General features: G+C 40.2%; 1 protein-coding gene across 26 annotated transcripts in view; it reads left to right on the top strand.

Annotated features, from left to right (window-relative positions):
- Tcf4 (transcription factor 4) overlaps positions 1 to 20,069 on the top strand; it is a 345,993-nt gene that overhangs the window by 214,618 nt on the left and 111,306 nt on the right. For 15 of the 26 annotated variants that reach the window (XM_028864673.2, XM_028864682.2, XM_028864699.2 and 12 more), the window contains 2 exons: positions 8,596 to 8,725; positions 9,225 to 9,274. The exons of 3 other annotated variants lie outside the window; for them this stretch is intronic. In XM_028864673.2, coding sequence (XP_028720506.1) covers positions 8,596 to 8,725; positions 9,225 to 9,274 — 180 coding nt within the window. Of the gene's footprint in view, positions 1 to 7,723; positions 7,836 to 8,595; positions 8,726 to 9,224; positions 9,275 to 20,069 lie in introns of those variants that run through there. 8 more of the 26 variants (XM_028864671.2, XM_028864676.2, XM_037197191.1 and 5 more) reach the window with 2 other exon arrangements.

Genomic DNA, 20,069 nt, shown 5'->3' on the forward strand with positions numbered 1-20,069 from the left:
CAAAGTCGGGATTCTCTAACAATGATTGATAGCTCCAGCTCATCATGAAGGGCTTGGGGCAGAGAGAGCACAGAAAGGATGGGGCATAAAGGACATATGTGTCAATGTCAAGTCTGACTGGACCCACTGCTTGCTAACCATGTGGTATTGGTCAGGACACATAGCCACTCTAAATGTCCCCTTCTGTACATTGGAGGCTGTAGTGTCTGCCATGTTAGTGTCTAAAGGATCTGTACTTGTCTCTGGCTGTGGTTATTATTATTATTAGCATCAGCAACAGCAGGAGTGATTAGAGGGACAGATCTGTACACACATACACTCTCTCTTTTCTTGATCTGACCAGTAAAACAGTTTTGCACTTACTTCAGTAGTTAGAGATCATCTGCTATGTCACATCCCCATGCTAGGCACTATTGTTGCTGGAGGGCTTCTCTCCAGCTTCCACCAAGCCCCACAGTCCCACAGTCCACTTATAAAATAATCACTCAGACGCTTATATCACTTATAAACTGTATGGCCGTGGCAGGCTTCTTGCTAACTGTTCTTTTATCTTAAATTAACCCATTTTTATAAATCTATACCTTGCCACGTGGCTGGTGGCTTACTGGCATCTTTACATGCTGCTTCTCCTGGCGGTGGCTGCATTGTCCCTCCCCTCAGCCTTCCGCTTCCCAGATTTCTCCTCTCTCCTTGTCCCACCTACTTCCTGCCTGGTCACTGGCCATCAGTGTTTTATTTATATAGAGCAATATCCACAGCACACTATTAAGTAGTCAACAACTGAGGAACTTAAGTCATTTCCTCTTCTGGTAAGCATATCAACAAGCTTGGCCTCCATGCCCCATGTTCAGGAAAGAGGGCATGTTGGGAGGCAAAGAGCTAATCACACAGAGTGGAAGGCCGTATGAAGTTACGGTTATTTAGAAGGAAGGAATTTCAGGGTGATTTGAAGATTTCATTAGGCATCTACTACTGTGCCAGATAATCCCAATTTCCTTCTGTAGTAGTATGAGCTTGTCACACTGTTTGCAGGTGGGGATCTTTTGTCACATTCCACTTTAGTGGTAACTTGCAGTGTTGGCCATTAGACTATAATTGAGCAACCTGATAGGTTCATGAAGAAGACCCTGCCCCCTGTTCCCAGAGAGACCAGTCCCATAAAAATGGATTTTCTGTATCCTTGCCCAGAGAGGCAAACATTTACAATAACCTTGAATTAGAACTCTCTCCATCCAGTATGATAAAGACTGACATGTAACAGATTGACACTCTTTCATTTTACTTAAATAGCACCATGGTCAAGTGAAACTCCGTGTGTTTGCTAGGGCCATGTTTTTACAGGAGTGGTGCTAATTCACATGTCTGTTAATAGGTCCTATTAAAGTTTTCCTGTTTTACTTTGCTACACTATTGCTAACAAAAAGCATTTTAAGGAAAATACTGTTTATATGCTATTGAGTGATTACATGACAAATTACAAATTAAGCCATCTTCCTGAACCATCCTGAGAGTTTTAATTGACAAGAAAGTGTTTTTCTTAAATTCTGTATCGTTTATATAGAATTTTTAAGCCTAATTATATTTTATTACTGGTTTCTTTGATGCCTACCTCCAGCCTGCCCCCCAAACTTGCACCTCCCAACAACTCAATTAATCTTCTCTTTAATATGTAATAGATGACCTGGGCTTCCAGAATGCATTTTCATGAACCACAGAAAAACTTTCTCACTTTGGTGTATACAAGAAATAATTTTTTGTTTTTGTTTTTTAATTTGAGAAGAAGTCAAATGGGTGGATTATAAATCTCATCAATCCTTGGGCAGTTGTAATTTCCATTAAAACATGCGTGAATTTTTATTTGACTATTACCACATTATATATTAAGTTGCAGTTCCCATAGCAACCTTTGTATTGCATTATAACATTTAAATGTAAGGTGTTTTTCTTTTTTTTTTCTTTTTTTTTTTTTTTTTTGGTTTTTCGAGACAGGGTTTCTCTGTGTAGCTTTGCGCCTTTCCTGGAGCTCACTTGGTAGCCCAGGCTGGCCTCGAACTCACAGAGATCCTCCTGGCTCTGCTTCCCGAGTACTGGGATTAAAGGCGTGCGCCACCACCGCCCGGCTGGTCTTTTTCTTTATAAGGAAAGACAGTATATTTGAATTTGGAAACGTTGAGTGAAATCTAATCACTGTTAAAATATTTTGCTCAGGATTACTAAATTCTTTGGGAGTTATGCAAATTTTCAACCAAAATTGTGGAGTTTGTTTGTTTATATTATGGAAGAAGAAAATAAAAATTTTTAAGTATCAAATACACAGTCACTAAATGCCCATAATTGGTTTTGAAAAGAGAAAATACAAAATTGGACCAACCTTGTAGTCATCTGTCAATGTCCAACACCATAAGTAAGAGTTTAACTTATCCTGCTTTATATGATATAGAGAGTTTTATCCCATGTCAAACATTTTTTTATTTTGGTACAACTGGCAGATTGACTTTAAACCATTTTTATCTTGTATTTAGTTGAGTTAACAGCAAATTACTTCTCTGTTCGAGAAATAAAATCAAATGAGTTGCTGAAGAAATCATTGTGGCATTTTGAGGAAAGTAGCCACTTACTCTTAAGTTCTGAGATTCTTGGCCAATTTCTTTCCTAAATATGGGGGAGTCCCTATCTTCTTGCCAGTGTGGCCCAAGGCATGAAGCTGTCACTGTTGATGTAGACTCCTATATTTAACCCTTTCAGCTTTTTATAGTGATGTTTCAAAATTATTAGCACAGTGTGTGTGTGTGTGTGGTGTGTGTGTGTGTCTGTGTGTCTGTTTCTTGTTTCTTTCTTTCTTTCTTTTTTAATCTGAAAATAGAGTATCTGATTGTCATTCCCAGCTTTGGATGACTTTGAAGTAGTAGTTGGTGGCTTTTCCCAGGACTATGCTGAAGGGCAGAGGGAAGAAGTTGAAGTATATGTTAGGAACCGTTTCTGCTGGAAATTTACATATGTTGTTTCTTCTACTCCCAGTAACTCTGGTAAAGCATTTATTAGTCCCTCTTTACAGGGAAGGAGAGAGTAGTTGTCTTCCAGCAGTCTGTATTTCTCTGAGCTTGGGTCCATGCAGAACTCACTAGTCCTCCTTCTTACTTTGCTTCAACCAAACCTCCCTCCCTCCCTCCCTCCCTCCCTCCCTCCTCCCTCCCTCCCTCCTCCCTCCCTCCCTCTGCCCTCTTCCCTTTCTCCCTACCTCCCTCTGTCCCTCTCTCCTTTCTTTTCCCCTTCCTGCCTCCTTTCTTTCTTCTTCCCTTCCTTCCTTTATTGTAGTAAGGGTTGAGCCTGTTGCTTCAAATGTGCTAGGCCACTGCTCTACCACTGAGTTATAGCAACAGCTCCATTTTATTTTGAGATAGGCTCTTGCTAAGTTGCTCCTAAACTGGCCTTGAGCTTACTCTGTAGCCCAGACTGGCCCTACACTTACAGTCCTTTTACCTCAGCCTTCCCAATACCTGGGATTACACAACTGCCCCACCAGACCCAGCTTGAACTTTTTTTTCTGATTTTCTGTGGAATACAGTGTGCACTATAAATTTAATATGAGCTATTATTTTTTGAAATGTCTAAAAATTTTTTTTAAAAGAAATGACTTGGTGAATGACAATCTCAATAATTTGTATTTCTCTGTTACGTGGCAACCATTCAAGCCGCTGGTTATCTCTGCCATCCCATCTTTCTAATTTTTTTCCCCAAGTCTTGTTTTGCTGAAATTAAATCCAAGACAGAAATTAAAGTAAGCTGTAACAGTGCCTTTCTGGACCTTCAGGGATCAGAGATAAAGGCTGTCCAAGGTCTGACCTTCAGTTGTAAGCTTTGAAGTTCAAAAGTGGACAGGTGGAATTACTGTGTTCTTCATTGCCCTTTGGTGCAAGATATATTCTAGGTTGCCGAGTAAGTGCGAACAGCAGCAAAATTATGGCCCCCTCCTGCTACTAAGTAAGTCAGCAATGGCCCTTCTGTGGTCAAAATGGCAAATTCAGCAGCAGCTATTCGATAGGGATTTGCAAAAACTTCCCCATGGCTGTTAAGAATCTTGTTCAGCAGTGTCTTTGAAAACCTAATTCTGTGCAGAATTAGCCATGTAGATATGTCCTCGGCTGTGACCAAGTGTTTAAAACACATCTACTTTGTACTTTCTCTCCATGTCTGGTTTGTACCTACTGCTACAAAATCTATTAGGTACCTCTACCGATGTCCAGCATTTATAAGTTTCGTAGCTGTGCTGAATTTTATTTCCATTTTAAAATAACAAATCCCCGCCTTGATGGAGTCAGCTCCCCATACAAAGCCACTATACATCACTGGGGCTGTGGTGGAAGAATGGAGTCGCAGCTGTGTGAGTGCGAGAATACCCAAACATGAATTAGACTCACACGCATTTGGCAAAAGTTCAGAAAAGGAGCTTAATCTGGTTTCATCTGAGACTGCTTTTCTCTGTTCTGCAGCGCCCCCGCCCCCCAAGATGTTGTGTCTGACATCAGATCACAACGTAATGGTAATGACGCAAAAGAAGAGGAAGCCTGGAAGACAAGGGGCCCATTTTCCCCCTTGGAGGTCTCCTGACCCCCACTTCTCTCTTTGCTTTCCCAGGACCCACCCCTGAAATTCAAGGCCGTTCACCTATTAGATAAATTAATCATATGCCCCAAAGCAGTGCGCATAGCTCTCTGATCTCACTCATATCTATAATTAAGGGTAAATATAATCTTCCTTTTTCGAGATGAACCACCCACCCATTACATTTAAAGTGCTGACTGAAATGAAATAATAGTTCAGAGCAAGATGATTTTAGTTTAACAAGAAAAAAAAAGTTGATAATTTAAGCTTCGAGCAGTTACTTCTATTTTTGATTACCATTCACTTATAAATCTAATTTGAGATATAAGCCGCTTCTCTGTTTCCCAAGTTTAATTCATGGTTTACATCCTTGGTTGTATAAGCCAAGCTTAGTAGTTGATGAAGGAGCGAAGGTACTCACTCAGCCCCGAATGGAATAAGGGCAGGGCTTAGATGACGTTAGAAGTCTTCATGTTCAGACCTGCTAGGAAACAAACAATGGTGTGATTGCCTTGACCTTCTCAGAATCTTGATTTCGGTGTCTGAATGGCTATGTCAGGCATGGTTCTGTGCTGGGGAGTGGGCCCGCAGGAAGTGAGTGACTCTCCACTCATTGGAGCTTACTTAGTGAACAAAGTTGGTCCCTTTTCTTCTTTGGTGGTTGTGTTTTAAGGCTTGGAATTGTTTGCCTTTGGATGAGAAGCAGGGGAAGGGCTTGTCTCATCTCATCTGGACAGTTAAACTGATTCACAAGCATGGCTTTAAGATTTACAGGTTACATGTGGTAAATACCACATCTTGCTTCCCATGTTTCCTGGTTGACCTGGTTGCTGTGGAGCCAGAATAACCACGGAACACAAGCTTGCACAATGTAAAAAACAAAAACCAAAACAACAAAATACAGGACCCTTAAACTTTCTGATCCTATTTAAGACAAGGATGTATTTGCCCATTTTGAAAGTAGACTTGGCTTTTAAACTTAACATCCATGAAATATAAATTTGTTTTCAAAGCTATACATACTTGGAGGTAATTTTATCAACAGATGAATGCCTTATCTTTTATGTGTACTGTTTATTTAATTTGCCTTAATCAAATGCCATTGACTTTTAAACATTCATGTACCCAAGTGTTTCAGCAGTGGAAATTATTTTTAATCTTTCTCATTACTACAGAGGGTGAGGCGTGTGACATAAAGACCAAACAATAGTAAATAGTCATTGTTCATTTTACCAGTAGACCCTACAATAAGAGCGCATATATTTTTATCTTCATTTTCCCTGTAGGGGTGATTAGTGCCCCTTTAAATTTGAGGAAATGTTTATTTTTGTTTCTTAAGAAGAATGATGCCATTGTCTAAGTGGAAAAAAAAAGGGGTGGGTGGGGGGGTCAAACAAGTCTAAAAGAAAGAAGCAGGAATGCGTTCTTTTTTTTTTTTTTTTTTTTTTTTTTTTGGTGGGTGAGCGATTGTCAGGAGTCTCCATTTGGAAGTGCTCCCTGGCGTTGCTGCTGTCATTCCACATAGTTCATGTGGCTTTGTAGAGGACTTGACTGCTGATTTGCTTGTGCCTGGCCCACAGGAAGGTTGTCTTTGAAATCAACAACAAGCAGGTCAGGCCTAGCCAGTTAGCTGTGCTATCATCTCTTTGCACAGTTCTATTGTGAATGCTTCTAAAACCCAGGGCAGCGAGCTTGTTTGTTTTCAGTGGCCCTACTGCATAGATTTCCTTCTCTGGGAGTGAAGTCTTTGCTACCAGGACCAATAGGAGTCAACCAATGGCTAGGCCCATTGGAAAGAGAAGTGAATATTTCAGAATATTTGTTCAACCCTTGCTGGAGGATTTTATATATTTTTGGAAAAAAAGGATAAAAGGAAAAATAAGAATAATGGCTTCCAATACAATGTCTGTGTTATTGGCAGATACCAAACTAGTCTTATTCCATGGGTCATGAATGCTGTCGCTTAATGGTAGACCATTTGCCTAGAACGCAAGAGGCTCAGCACACTGTAGAACAGGAAAAACAACAATACTATATTATTATTTTCAAACTCTTTTCCCAATAAAATGAAGACTCAGTGGTAGATTTACCAACTTATGGAGAGACAATAACTTCATTGTAACACCTTTATCAATGAAGATATCAAAAAAATATTCTTGGAATAAGAGTTAAATAGAGACTTGACAATAAGAAATTGCTAAGAGTGAAATTCCAGGTAGAAATTCTAATTTTTGAATGCCTAAGATGATAAAAATAAATGCTTGATGTCATACCCCTAAATTCCCTAATTTGTAGAAACATTGGTTGTAATGTGCTTGATGCTTTAGATTGCCGTTATTATACTTTCCTGTCTTCTTAAAGTTCTAGAAATGCAGTAGTTGAGTGTGCTGATCTTAGATTTTTTTATCTGTCAAATGATCCAATTTTCATCCTTTGTGGATGAAACTAAGATGTTAGCAGTGAGCTAATTGTTCAGTAATATCTTTTCACTCTTAGAATCTCTTCTTCAGGTTTTTTTTTTAAGTAATGTTCATCATGTATCCCTTGAAAGAGTCGTGAGCTGGAAGCAGGGAAAACAGGCATGCCAGTGGCTGATTAGCCTGTGATATATTGTTCACCAATAGGCACAGAACCCCCCCCCCCCACCACCACCACCATCACCAGCTCTCTCTATGATATTTAGCTATATTGTGGTGGTGAGGAGAGCTTCGAATTTTTGATTTTCCAGCTTATGGGTCATATTTGACCAACTGCTTTCACTGGAAGACATGCCACTTTGTTGAGCTATTTAGGAATCAAAAAGGCTGTCTTAATTTAAAACAAGGACCCTTTGTTTTAGGTGGTGACTGCCTTGTGAAATTTTTCAGTTCTCAGCGGGTTAACCAGGGAACAGGGGCAGAGTCATAATTGGCCTATTTAGAGTATTTTGCATGTGAATAGTGTGTTAGTGAAGCATCCCTAAGTCTGTTGTGAGTGACATGGTGATTAGAATTTAGATTAGGGAAAACACATTCTGTACTTTATCAAGGACAGTAATTAGTTCCATCAGTAAAAGTTGATTACAAGTAACGATAAAGTTAGATTTTTAGTACTTAATTTTAAAATTTCTTTATTAAATAGCAAATTTGTTCTTAATATAAATGGTACTATCTACACTTGTTTTATTGCCTATCAGAATAATTGAAAGAACAATGTGTTCAATGCAGAGTATAATCAGGCGGTTTATATTGTGGGTAAGTTTCTATGTAGCTTTTAGAAAATGTAATATTATGTAATCTGTCTTATGTCATCATTTTTTGAAAAATTAGCAGTTTGTCACACCATGATAACTTTATGATATTTTCAGAAATGTGTTAGTGTTCAGGTGAATGCTTAATCCACGGGGATTTGTTTTAGTTTCTGGTCGTCTTCAAGAGAGCATGCTGAAGTCCTCAGGGTCATTCCCGTTTGCAGAGGATGCCTACTTCTCCTATAATCTTGAAAGTTTGCCCTGGGATTTGAATTTCTTCTCCACTCATCTGGCATTCTGTCCTCTGTGGGTCCCGTGCACAGTCCTGGATCATCAGGATGTGGCCGGTGGAGAGTGGACCATCCGTATTCATCCCCAGTGGGTGCAGCCGGGAGAAGTTGTGTTTTCCAAAAAAATGAGACTCGTGTTAGTCCTTTAGTAACAAGGGTGTGAATAGTTCCCAGTATGGGGAAAGAAAACATTCATGTTAAATGACATTTTCTTATGGAATTAAAGTGTTAGTCATCTGAAATGATTTTTCAAAATATATTTGGTTTAGAGGGTACCACCTACTGTCTTCAAAGTAAAGGGTTAACAATGCCGAACTGGATGATAGCTTCCTCAGTGGCTTTTGCTTTTCAGCAGTTGTTTGGTTAATTGTCTTAGCTCAGCAAACGCTCTGCTCAAAATCGAGTGCGAGGTGGTAAATGTGAAAAATTAAACTTCCGTATTTGTTTTTTTTTTTGTTTGTTTTCACCTTCTAGCAGAGTCTCCTTGGAGGGGACATGGATATGGGCAATCCAGGAACCCTTTCGCCCACCAAACCTGGCTCCCAATACTATCAGTATTCTAGCAATAACACCCGGCGGAGGCCTCTTCACGGTAGTGCCATGGGTAAGGCCCCTTTCTGTTTGAATGCCTGGAGTCTTTATTAAATTCACTTTTAAAAAATGCCATCCTACCCCTACTTTGCCCCAGAAAGGACCGCGGGGGGGGGGCCGCTCCCCCCCCAACACTGAGTCAGCCCTCAGCTTAGTGTCTTTTCCAACCCCCAGGGATTATGGTAACAATTTACACAGCAACATCACTTTTTAAATGTTTGCTTATGTCAGTGTGCCACTTGGCTGTGCACACAAGAAACCTGTGTCTTAAAACACAGAGCCGTCCCAGGTAGATAGATCCAGTCTCGTAGATCTCACCAGGAAAGCGGGATTTGAATTCTGGTAGAAGGAAGCGTGAAACAGGAGGGAGAGTGAGCTAGGATGGGCTGCCCTGCACTCAGTTTACTCTCAGATCCTAAAGCCTCTTCTCTGTTTGCTATCTTTTCCTTTGGAGAACTGGGCATGTGGGAGCTCACAGCTTCTTCGTTTTTTGTTTTTGTTTTTTTTTTCAGAGGTGCAGACAAAGAAAGTCCGAAAAGTTCCTCCAGGTTTGCCCTCCTCAGTAAGTACTGCCTGTTTTTGCTCCATCCTGTGTCCATCGTGTTCAGTTTGGTATCAGTAGAAGGCACTAGAAGTCAATGAGTTTCCATGCGCCCAGAGCTGTGTGTGCATCTAGAATGTGGAAGAAGTAGAAAGGACCAGCTACCTGACCCTTGCTGTGGTGATTAATTGCCCCTGCTGGAAGGCTGAGGGCTTATGTGGGTAGTCAGCAAGTTAAGCTCTGAAGAGAGCCTTGAAAAGGCACCTCAAGTTGCAGAGCTTTACCTGTGCAGGGCTTTGGAGAGCATGAGTATTAGTTTCATGTGTTGGTTAAATTCTTTGTCAGTATTATGATGATTTATGGATTTGCATGCGAAAGGAGATTTGTGGAGCGGATTTAGGGAAAATTTACATGGGTTTCAGCCCAGAGTGCAAGGAGAATGTCTCTATTTTCTGAAGAGGTTGATGAATAAGGACTGCCAAGGTGGTCACTGTTTGCAATGTAATGCTAGGTGAGGATAGAGGAATCCAGCTGTAACCAAAGCATTCTGGGCATTCTTGATACCTGGAGCTGTGTCTGAGTGCTGCTGTGATGCCCCAGGACCCAGGCCCCAACCTAGGAAAAGTTGGTTGTGATCACAGAAAATGCATGACACATTGATTTGAGTTCATGCATTTGCAAATTTTTTGTCCTAGGAGGTATTTAATTTGTTTATAACCAATCCATTGCTAGTAATTTTCTCCTTATGTAAAATTTAAAAAAAAATTATTTCCTGTCTTTTTCATGTTTCCTTTTTTTTTTTCATCCTTCCTTCCAGTGTTGTACATGTAAAGACAGTTTTAAATTAATCTTCTAGTATGTAAAAAAATGACTAATGGGCCTTATAAGTTCTTACACTTTAAGACAAAATTATATTTAGATTTCTGAAAATGTATTACCAATCAGTGCTCTCATTGGTTCTGTTTCATTTTTAGTAAATTAGAAGAATAATGGGTTTTGCAAATGTGCTAGATTAACCCACACACCTGTGTATCTGACTTGATTTCGTCTCAGCTCATCCAAAAAAATTATTAAATGAATATATCAGAATAAGTCTTATCAAAAAACCCCACAAATTTTGTATGCTGATTATCAGACTTGATAATGTTGAAGAAGCACCACAAAATTAGCCATAAATATGGAAAAATATTGTGTAAATAAAACTGCCAATGGCATATAAAATAGTCATTTTAGAATATCAATATGTCACTTAGAACTGTACCATGTTGTTATTTCTTGAGTTTCTATATTTTATTGAAATTGGCTGTTTTTGTAGGCATATTTTAAGCTTGGAGTTAGTGGTAGAGTTAATGTAGATGAAATTTTAGATTTTAATAGTTTTAATGACAGCTTCAAATGATAAAGTCCTGGAAGCTGTTTACATTTTAAACATAACCCTGATAATACTAAATGCATTAAAAGGGCCTAAACCTATCTCATCCCATCTATGCCTAAGGTTAAAATAAATTTTGAGGGTTTTTGTTGTTGTTTGTTAGTTTTTCGGGGTTTTTTTTTTTCTACTGCAAAAAAAAATTTGCAGAGATCTTCACACTTTCTTAGGAGTTCTTGAAGTATCTATGATGCTACTAATTATCAATAGTTACAAATATTTAAGTCTTTTTTTTCTCTAGTTAGCTGATCTCTACAAAAACATTTTCAAGGGTTTTTATTGCTGTTGGTGGCACATCCCTTACACTATGCTCAGAAAACAGAAAATCTTTTTCTTCTAACACATGACAGTTAGAAATTGGAAATTTGTTTATATTATTCAAGTTTTGGGTTTTGATGGACAGTCAGTGTAGGATGAACTCTTGTGAGAGAACATTTCATGGATAAATGTCTTAATGGCCCTATGGGATACATTGATAAATAGCCCTTCTTCAAAAGACAAGAAACAAGATGAAAATTCATTGAAGGTTTAAGCAGAAAGAAGGAGATCGGTTTGAACAGTTCTGTGCTCTAGTTACCTCTTTACTTGGTAATTCTGGAACATCTCGGGTCTCCTTCAGTTGCAGTTTGGTTAGTGTGCCCTAACTTTATTGTGTCATTCGATTACTGATAATGAGATCCCGCGCCTTGCTACCGTAAAAAAAAAAAAAAAAGTGTGTATTTTTACTTGATTTTAGGAAACAGCCTGTGCTAGACACTATAGCAGTCTGGCTCCAACAGGTCTAGATTTCTGTATTTTTAGATCACTGTCTCCCTTATTTTTAAGTTCAAATAAAATTATGAAATGTGTCTGACTCAAGATACTTCTAAACCTTGCTTCAACATATTCTTGAGTATATGTGTAGCACATAGTAAAGGACTAGGTTAGCTTTCTTTTACAGTGATTAGATTAGATGAAGGCATTTGTGTTCTCTTAGATATATATTGACCATGATAGATAGGAATACATCTATCTCAGTCTGTTGTGTCAACTCATGCCCTGCCCCTAGTGAAATGGGCCCTCTCTCTTTCATAGATAAGCGGAGGAACATTTCCAGTGTGGTATCCCATAGTCACATATTGTGATACAGTTGTGAGAAAGAGGTGGTCTCCCTTGCTGTCAAGAGGCTGGTCCTTTCAGGCTATCTGGGTCAAGGAGGTGGGGAGAATCGCCTAGCTTTGTTTAAAAGCTGTGCTTTGGCTTCAGAGAGAGGGAAGGGGAGGGAGGCAGAGGGGGAGGGAGGGGGAAGGGAGGGAGAGAGAGACACACACACAGAGACAGACAGACAGATAGACAGGTGAACGGACAGACAAAGACTTGGCTCAATATTGTGTCATAGTTTTGGTGGGAGGCATGAGCATGCATTTGTACTGTATGCCACATCTAAAGACCTCGAGTCACCCTGAAGGCTTGACATAGGATGGTATAAGAATCATCCACAAGGCTTACAGTCTTTAGAAGCATAGAGGGAGAGAAGACAGGCCCTCTGGAGAGCAGAGGTCTGGAGCGATATGTAGGGTACTTTGATTGTTGAAGGAAAGACTATGGAAAATGATACTTGTTCAGAGAGCCCCACTTCTTGCTGGCAGACGTTGTCCTGGGCCATGTCTCACTATCTCCTAGCCTTCCTCTTCTGAAGGACTTCAGGAGTAAAGCTGTGTGTGTGTGTGTTTGATGCTACCGCTCATCTCAAATTTCTAACCTTTTGAATTTACATGTGAACTTGTTGTCTATTCAGAGTTCCATGTCTCATTTTTGTACTTTAAAGCATATTTCCTCATAATCTGGGTACTTTGCAGCTTTACTATCTTTTCCAGCAAGTTTCTTATTTGTGAATAGCCTAGTAATCATACAAATTGAGTTGTGCATTTATGCAGAGGAAAAAAAGGCACAATATTAAATTATAGCTTAGGAGAAATGATCCATGCTTTTTTTTTTTTTACAAGAAATTATTGTGATAGAATTAAAATCGAGAAAGTAACAATTTCTAAGTGTACTGTTTTAAAAGATTCTTATGAAATGCACAGAAAATAAAAGAGGAACAGATGTCATTTGGAAATTTTATTGTGCTCACTAACATGTAAACATACAAAGCCTTGGTCATCAAATTGAAATTATGTATATTTTATCAGCAAGTGTAAAGAAGAGGTACAGCTTTGTATTTCAGACATTTGTGGAGTTGGTCTCCATTTTAATTGTGAACTTCTCCATAGGCTCATTCAGGCTTTTTGGAACATTGTAAGATTCTGGAAATACAAAGGTTTACCCTAATATCTATTTTATGACTTCTGTCATCTCCAGGGAGATCTTCACAAACTGAGTTGTTCAGTAAAGTCTAATTTCCATGCTAAGTTGTAGTTTTGTTTTATTTATTTATGTTTAATTCAGGAGGATCTGGCAAGCTTTAAGTGGTCAGAGATAATTTTGGATGCACAGATCCTGAGGAGAAGATTCTAAAATAAGATTGGAACATGTCCAAGAAAATTTGAGGCATGAGTGGCTCCTTAGGTGGATTTGAGAAAGCAAAACTGTTTCTTTTGTAGCATGTATTTGGTACCATTTGATATCCCCAAGGAACATGAATTCTTAGGGAAAATAAAATCTTTAAGTCTGGACTTAACTATATTTTATAGAGAGTTTATCAGATACATCAATGAAAGTGGATAATACTAACAGTATTAATTTTCTTAGATATTTTCCATCACATTAAAAAACCATTTGAGTGTTTTATATATGCTATTGAATCCATACTTTAAAGTATTTTAGTTTTTTTTTCCTCCTCAGGTGCTTAAAGAAACCTCAAATGATTTCTCAAGAGTGTCTTAAGGAAACCATAGACACACTGTTTTGTATCTCATGGTGCATTTTCATGTCAACACATTTTAACCTGAGCAGTAATGCAACCCCTTTTAAGATGGCTGTGGCAGTATTAAACGTGTCATGAGTAAATTGAGCATCGGCCACTTGGACTTGGGCTTGTATGGAGGAGAATCTAGAAGCACCCAATGTGTGATAAGATATAACAGAAGGTGTGTCTTCAAGGTCCTTTCCTGTAGTGATACAAACAATTGCAATGGTTTACATTAAAATGTTAGGTCAGCTCATAAAATCAGCTCTGAACTTAGTGTGCTCATATTCTAGCTAAAGATACTAAAATATGAGATTTGATTATATAAATGAAGCCAATAAATTATGAAAATATATAGGGAGGAAGGAGTTACAGTAATGCAATTAAAGCATGCAAATAATGCAAGAAACATTTGCCCAGCTTATACAGCATATATAACACATCAGTGGGGACACTGAAAACTGGGAGAACGTTCGTCACTAAGCATTTATTTGTTCATGTAGTGAATGCAGGAGTCACAAATCCAGCTGTGGGCTTTAAGTTCAGTGATACGTTCTCTGGAAATCAACCTCCTTCTCTCCATTGTTTCAGAGGCTAAATACAAAGTTCAGTTTTGTGTGAGATTCTCAGATAGGAAATAAGTACAGGAAGGTCTTTGCACTGGGGGCTCATTAGTTCAGAAAGCACACACACAGGAAATATGCACCGTCACCATTTGGCAATAGGCGTTCCAGTCTCTCAGAAGTTTGCTAAAAGATTTCTGTATTGTTGAGAATTTCAGAACACTTCTTAGAACTTTAGAACACAATCTTTTCCCTTCTCCAAAGAGAGACTTCTGGTGTGCATATTTTAAATATAAAGAAAGGCAGACATGTAAGTGGCGGGGGTGGGGCGGGGGCAAAAATCAAGACTCTCTGTAGAGGGCGGATTTGTGTATCTGTGAGCTATTCAAAGGTTATCTTTGCAAATTAAAAAGTTAAAAACCTCAGAGGCTCAAAGGAGACAAAACTATTTATTCCTCCAACCAGAGGAGTATTTGTGTATGTGTCTGATTTATCTTCTCAGCTGGCTGCCTTAAGGTAGGCATGAAACGCTATGCCCTTCCCCTTTCTCAGTGTGTGTGATTATTTGTAATCAAGTTTTCCAATTCAGTGTCACCTACTAAGATTTATCGGGACTTCTTTAAGAGTTCAGCAGCTAGAACAATACATCTGTACTCACGTGTTAAGAAAGGAGAAATACATTTTAGGGAGTTCTTATTTTGCACTTTCTTTTCTCATTTTCACTGAAGAGTGTAATTTGGTGTGGAAATTTGGACTCTTAGTGGTTTAATTACAGAAATCTAAGAACTGGCTGCAAGGCTCCTTTACTGCAGAAAAGAGAATGGTCCCAGGACTTTCATGTATTTTTGCACTTAGAAAGCTTGTTTTGAAGCATCTGGCTTCCCTCTGGATTTCTTGTTTATGGACATACAAATGGGGACTTGGTATTTAGTTGGAAGCCTTTCCGTTTTAGCTATCAAGAGTTCACTGGCTGCAGCAGTCTTACATCCTAACAGAGCAAAATTGTTTTTCTGCCCCAGTTAGTGACAATATCTGCATATCCAAGATGTATTTTCTTCCTTTCACAGAATTTCAAAAGTTTTGATTTGAAGTCATGAATCAGAGGTAGACCTTGGGGGGCTAAATACAATTTAGCAGTGTCAGTGATTCTAAAAGAATGAGGAGTTTCATCAAAAAGAGCAAAGTTGTATTTTCCTGAGGCAGAATAGCTACAGCTAGACTGTTGACAGACACCTGCTTTGTTTCTTTTTAAAAGTAAATTGCATTGAATTTAAAACCCCACATTTCAAAGGAATAGCCTGGGTCTGTATTGTCCGGGGTGTGTTTGTGTAGCCACTGTGTTCCTTTTCAAAGAGCAGGAACTTTCATAAAATGCGGGCAAATTCTGTAGTTTTAAATACTCGCTTATTTGATCTCAGAACAGCAGCATGCATGCGAATGGTTGTGTTTTCAGTTTCAAAGCCGGTGCCTGCATAGGCGGAGCAGGCCCGGCCGCCTTTCACGTGAGCACATGGTCCCTCTTCAGGGACGGGAAGGTAGTGCAGGCGATTCCCTGGGTCCCACCTCAGAGCCCCAAACCGGAACGAGCTGTGTTCTGTCCAGGTGTCGAGATTTCAGTCCAAAACGAATGCGAAAGCTATATTTTTGCAGAAGAATGTTTTTTTTTTTTTTAATTATCTCTCAGCAGCGTAGAAACACCACCGTTGCAAGCTGCAGGATTAATTCAGTAGGATGCTAGGAAGGGAGTTGGTCTGCAAGCATTCACTTCCAGGGTACTGGGAGGAGATTCTGGGTGTGTGAACTTTCACCAAATGTGTTTTGATTATTCGGTAGAGGAGGGGAACGGGCATGCCTCGGCTCTGCGGGCCTGTCCTCGAAGCTGACTGTGGGAAGATGCCCTGGTGTGCTGCCATGTTGGTGCTGACTGAAGAGCACTTCCTTATGAATCGTGGATTCTTAGGAGAAAGATGTGTTTTCTCAGAAAAATGAACCTTGTAGTACATTCAGTCATGAAAATTGGTACCATTCATCACACACACATAGAAAACTGATCACCATCACCGCTTGCTGTTGCCAGTTAAGAGATTTTTATAACAATGCTGTTTTGGAACAATTATTTTGATATCATCTGTGAAAGAGGATCTGCCTGCCTGCAGCATCCTCCCTCCCAGCCCATATCATTCTAAATATGCCTCCTGGATTATACTTATAATAATATTGTAATGGCTTTCATTCTCCTGATCGGCACAGTATATCATTATATCATTAGCCGCTATGAGAAAGCGGTTTCAAGTAGGTGGCTGATTCTTAGCGGTAATGTTTTCAAGTAACCCCGTTTGGGGAATTGGGCGATTGCACAGGTGCTCAGGTGTATTAACACGGGGCTCAATCATATTCTCTGGCTTTGCTCATTATGAAACCAACTTCGAGGCATAAAATAATTCAATAACAAGTCGTGTATAAAACCGACGCTGCTGTTTGGACTAACTTTAGTGACTTGACATATTAAGAGGGGAATCGAGGCATGACTGAGGAGGGACAGGGTATTCCGTTCATTTCTCAGTGCACGGAAGCCGAGAGCTGAGTGTGCACAGCCTGGTCATCATCGTCGTCGTCGTCGTCATCAGACTGGGAAGGAAACCAGTTGTTGTACTGGTTGAAAATGTGATAGGCAATAGCTACAAATTCTGCCACTTGATACGCAGGCAGAGGCTTTGGGAGTGAAATTTTGCTGCGCAAAGCTTCTGGGTTCCTCACATAGTACCTTGACATAAAGTTTATTTGTATAGGTACCCAAGATAGCGGTCCATATTATCTATGGCCTCATTGATACATGGGCAAAATGAAATTCAGTGTATTGACTGTAGGTCGGAATTGTTTGGATTTGTAAAATTCACACCACAATAGGCGATTATTTTATAAGCAAACCCCAGTTTGCTTTCCCTTTCGAAAACCACATCCACATGTTTGTTGGTAGAGGGTAGAGGACCCCCCTGTGTACTTGAGACCTCCCAGGGGGAGGGGAAAGTGCGTGTTCTCATGCATTTCCATTCTTGCATGTGTTCTCTTCTTCTTATGTATTTTGTCAAATTTACTTTCCCACCAAAGACTAGATGCTCCTCCGTGCGGTGATATATATATATATATATATATATATACACACACATATGTGTGTGTGTGTATGTGTGTGTATGTGTGTATGACTTGGTTGTCAGCATCACCTTATTGATTCTTCCTTCTTTATGCAACTTGATGTGGTGTCACTGGCGTTTGAGCATGACCGGACTTCGAAGAAAGTCTTTTATTAAAAATAAATAAACAAATAGCCCATATAACACCACAAGTTGACTTTTGTTTCTTTAAACTTCTTATTGTCCCCTTAGTCACTTGGGTGAGGTAAGGCATATATATGCTTGTGGTCTGTCCCATACAAGTTATATACAGCAAGCACCTCTGCATGTGACTCGCAAGCTCATTTCCATTGGAATGCATCTTGGGATCACAGAAGAGGAGCCTGAAAGGAGTACCAGCCCTTCCTAACTTGATGCTGGATTTCCTCTACTCAGGGCTCTTGGTAGGTCACAACCCTGGGTGTGTACATAGTGAGTGCCTGTGAGAACGTGATGGCAGTGTACTGAAGGCAACCCCTCCTCACAGGTGTAAGTACTGCATTACATCATGCAGTCCTATAAAACTCATAAGGCGGGTGCAGCTGTTTACATCTGCTAAAGAAGCAGAGGCGTGTAGAGAAGAGGAGCATTGCCACAGCCATGCGGCATGTGTGTGGCAGAACTGCGCTTGAGACCTGCACAGGCTTTCTGTAATTCCTGTGTCCTTAACCAAGACACTGTCCCTGCTGCATACAGCAGCTATTCAGCCCCTCTGTAGTGCAGAAAGGCTCTGTGCACCAAGGTCATTGTTAACTTTGAAAGCATTTGGCAAAGGGCTAGGGATGTACCTCAGTAGTAAAGTACTTGCCTAGCACGCACAAGACCCCTAGTTTGATCACCAGCCAGCCCTTGCCACCTTAAAAGCATTTAACTACTCAGATCAAATTAAAATGTCAAGGCTTACACCTCCCTGGAAGCTGACCCTCCATGCCTCAATGTGGTCCTGTACACAATCTCTGTGTGTGGAGTGGCTCCCTGGGGAAAGGCTAGCACCCAGGGGAGAACTTTCTGAAATAGAGACAAGGTGGTAGAGTCGTTGACGCATGGGGACTGAGCAGCTTACCTGGAGTGCCCTGTACTGCTTACTAGCCACACACACGACATAGGTGTGCAGTTGCTTGTTGGTGGTATCGTTAATACAGTTGCACTGGAAATGTAAGCAGCCAGGTAGCCACCCTTCTTTTAGCATTTGAGGATCAATAATCTGACAGGGATAGCTGAGGTAAGACCTGATCACATCAGAACAGAGACTCAGCTGCAGGCAGAACAAGCGCCCTGCATGGGTCACTTGTTTTTATCTGAAATTCGGCATTGCTGCAGACACTCTTTGTGTCCTTTCTTCTCGGCCTTACTAAGTCTCTGGCCAGCCTTCTGTAATCATGAGCCATATAGTTCTGCATAGGTGCCATCAGGAGTGTATGCTATCTTGTTGCTCTCTTGGGGAGTGTGGGGCAGGAGGCTAAGATGCCCTCCCAGGAGCCCTCCTGATCTCTCATTCTCTGCTGGCGTTTGTTTATGTCTAAGTCAGCCCTGCCTCTGACTCAGGGATGCATGGGTTTTTTTTGTTGTTGTTGTTGTTTTGTTTGGGTTTTTTGTTTGTTTGTTTGTTTTTTCTCTCTCAGAGTGTGTAAGTGGTACTCTCAAATCAGTCAGAAACCTGCTTCCTCCTGAGTGGTGCATGGGCCACGCTTGTAGGTGTGACTGGCTGTAGCTTGGCCTTTTAACTATATCTGGCTAGATCAATGTGTGTGGAGCATCTGGGTCTTGGTGGCCTGCCTGGCCAGCATTTCTTTTAGAGAGTAGAGTTAAACGTCTTTAGGACAGGTCAGGTACATTTCTGACATTAAATGTGTCTGTATGTTTCTCCTGGTACTTTAAAGCAAAGCTAAGGATTGCTGGATTCCAGCCTTTGCTGAATTAACTGTAGTGTGCGTGTTCTCAGTGCCACTGTTGAATTCTTGAAAGAAACAGTAGATTTGTTCATCACCTATGAGAAACTAAAAACAGTTAAAAATAAAACAAGAGCTGGTTAGTGAATCTTCTTAAAGAATAAATCTCGTACAGGTGCTAGGGCTTGGGAGGAGCCTGGACTCAACATTCTAAGATGAATGCTTTGCCCGGGCAATTTAATTTTGCGGGAAAACCAGGCAGCAGGTTCAGTTCCCCAGGAAAGGTCTGTGGCTGGTGAGCCCCAGCCAGTGGAACAATGTTTCACCAAGAATGGTTGTCCTCCAGGGAAGTTTCTGGGTCCGGGGTACTTGTCCCTTCTTTTAGAATGATTACCACCTTGTGGGTGACAAAAGGTAGTGGCTTTCTCTCCCAACTTCATCGCCGTTTGGCTTTTCATGGAGAGTCCTCCCCGGCAGTGGATGGCATGTGTTCCTCCCCCAAATGATCCCTGTTTGTGCAGCAACAGCAATCTTCTCCACTCACAGTTCATTTATGATTCTGATGAGAGTGTTTTTTCAGGAAACACACATTTCACTTTTTGACCTAGGAGCATCTGTTAGAATTTTTTTTTTAATACTACTTTGGCATTCTGAAAGTGTTAATGTCTTTCATATCTGTTTAATGCTATTTAGGGATATTTATGATCACCTCTTGGTTACTCGGGGTAAAGTATGTCGCAATTTTTTTGAAACAGACAGGAAAGCATTCACATGAGGAAACAGATTGCTTTAAACATGTGCTTCCTGTGACAGTAAAAAGAACAAATTAGATTTAACACTGTGTAATGAATGCAGAAATGTGTACATTGAAGCTTTTA

Source organism: Peromyscus leucopus, chromosome 19, assembly GCF_004664715.2.
Source record: "Peromyscus leucopus breed LL Stock chromosome 19, UCI_PerLeu_2.1, whole genome shotgun sequence".
Taxonomy (NCBI): Eukaryota; Metazoa; Chordata; class Mammalia; order Rodentia; family Cricetidae; genus Peromyscus; species Peromyscus leucopus.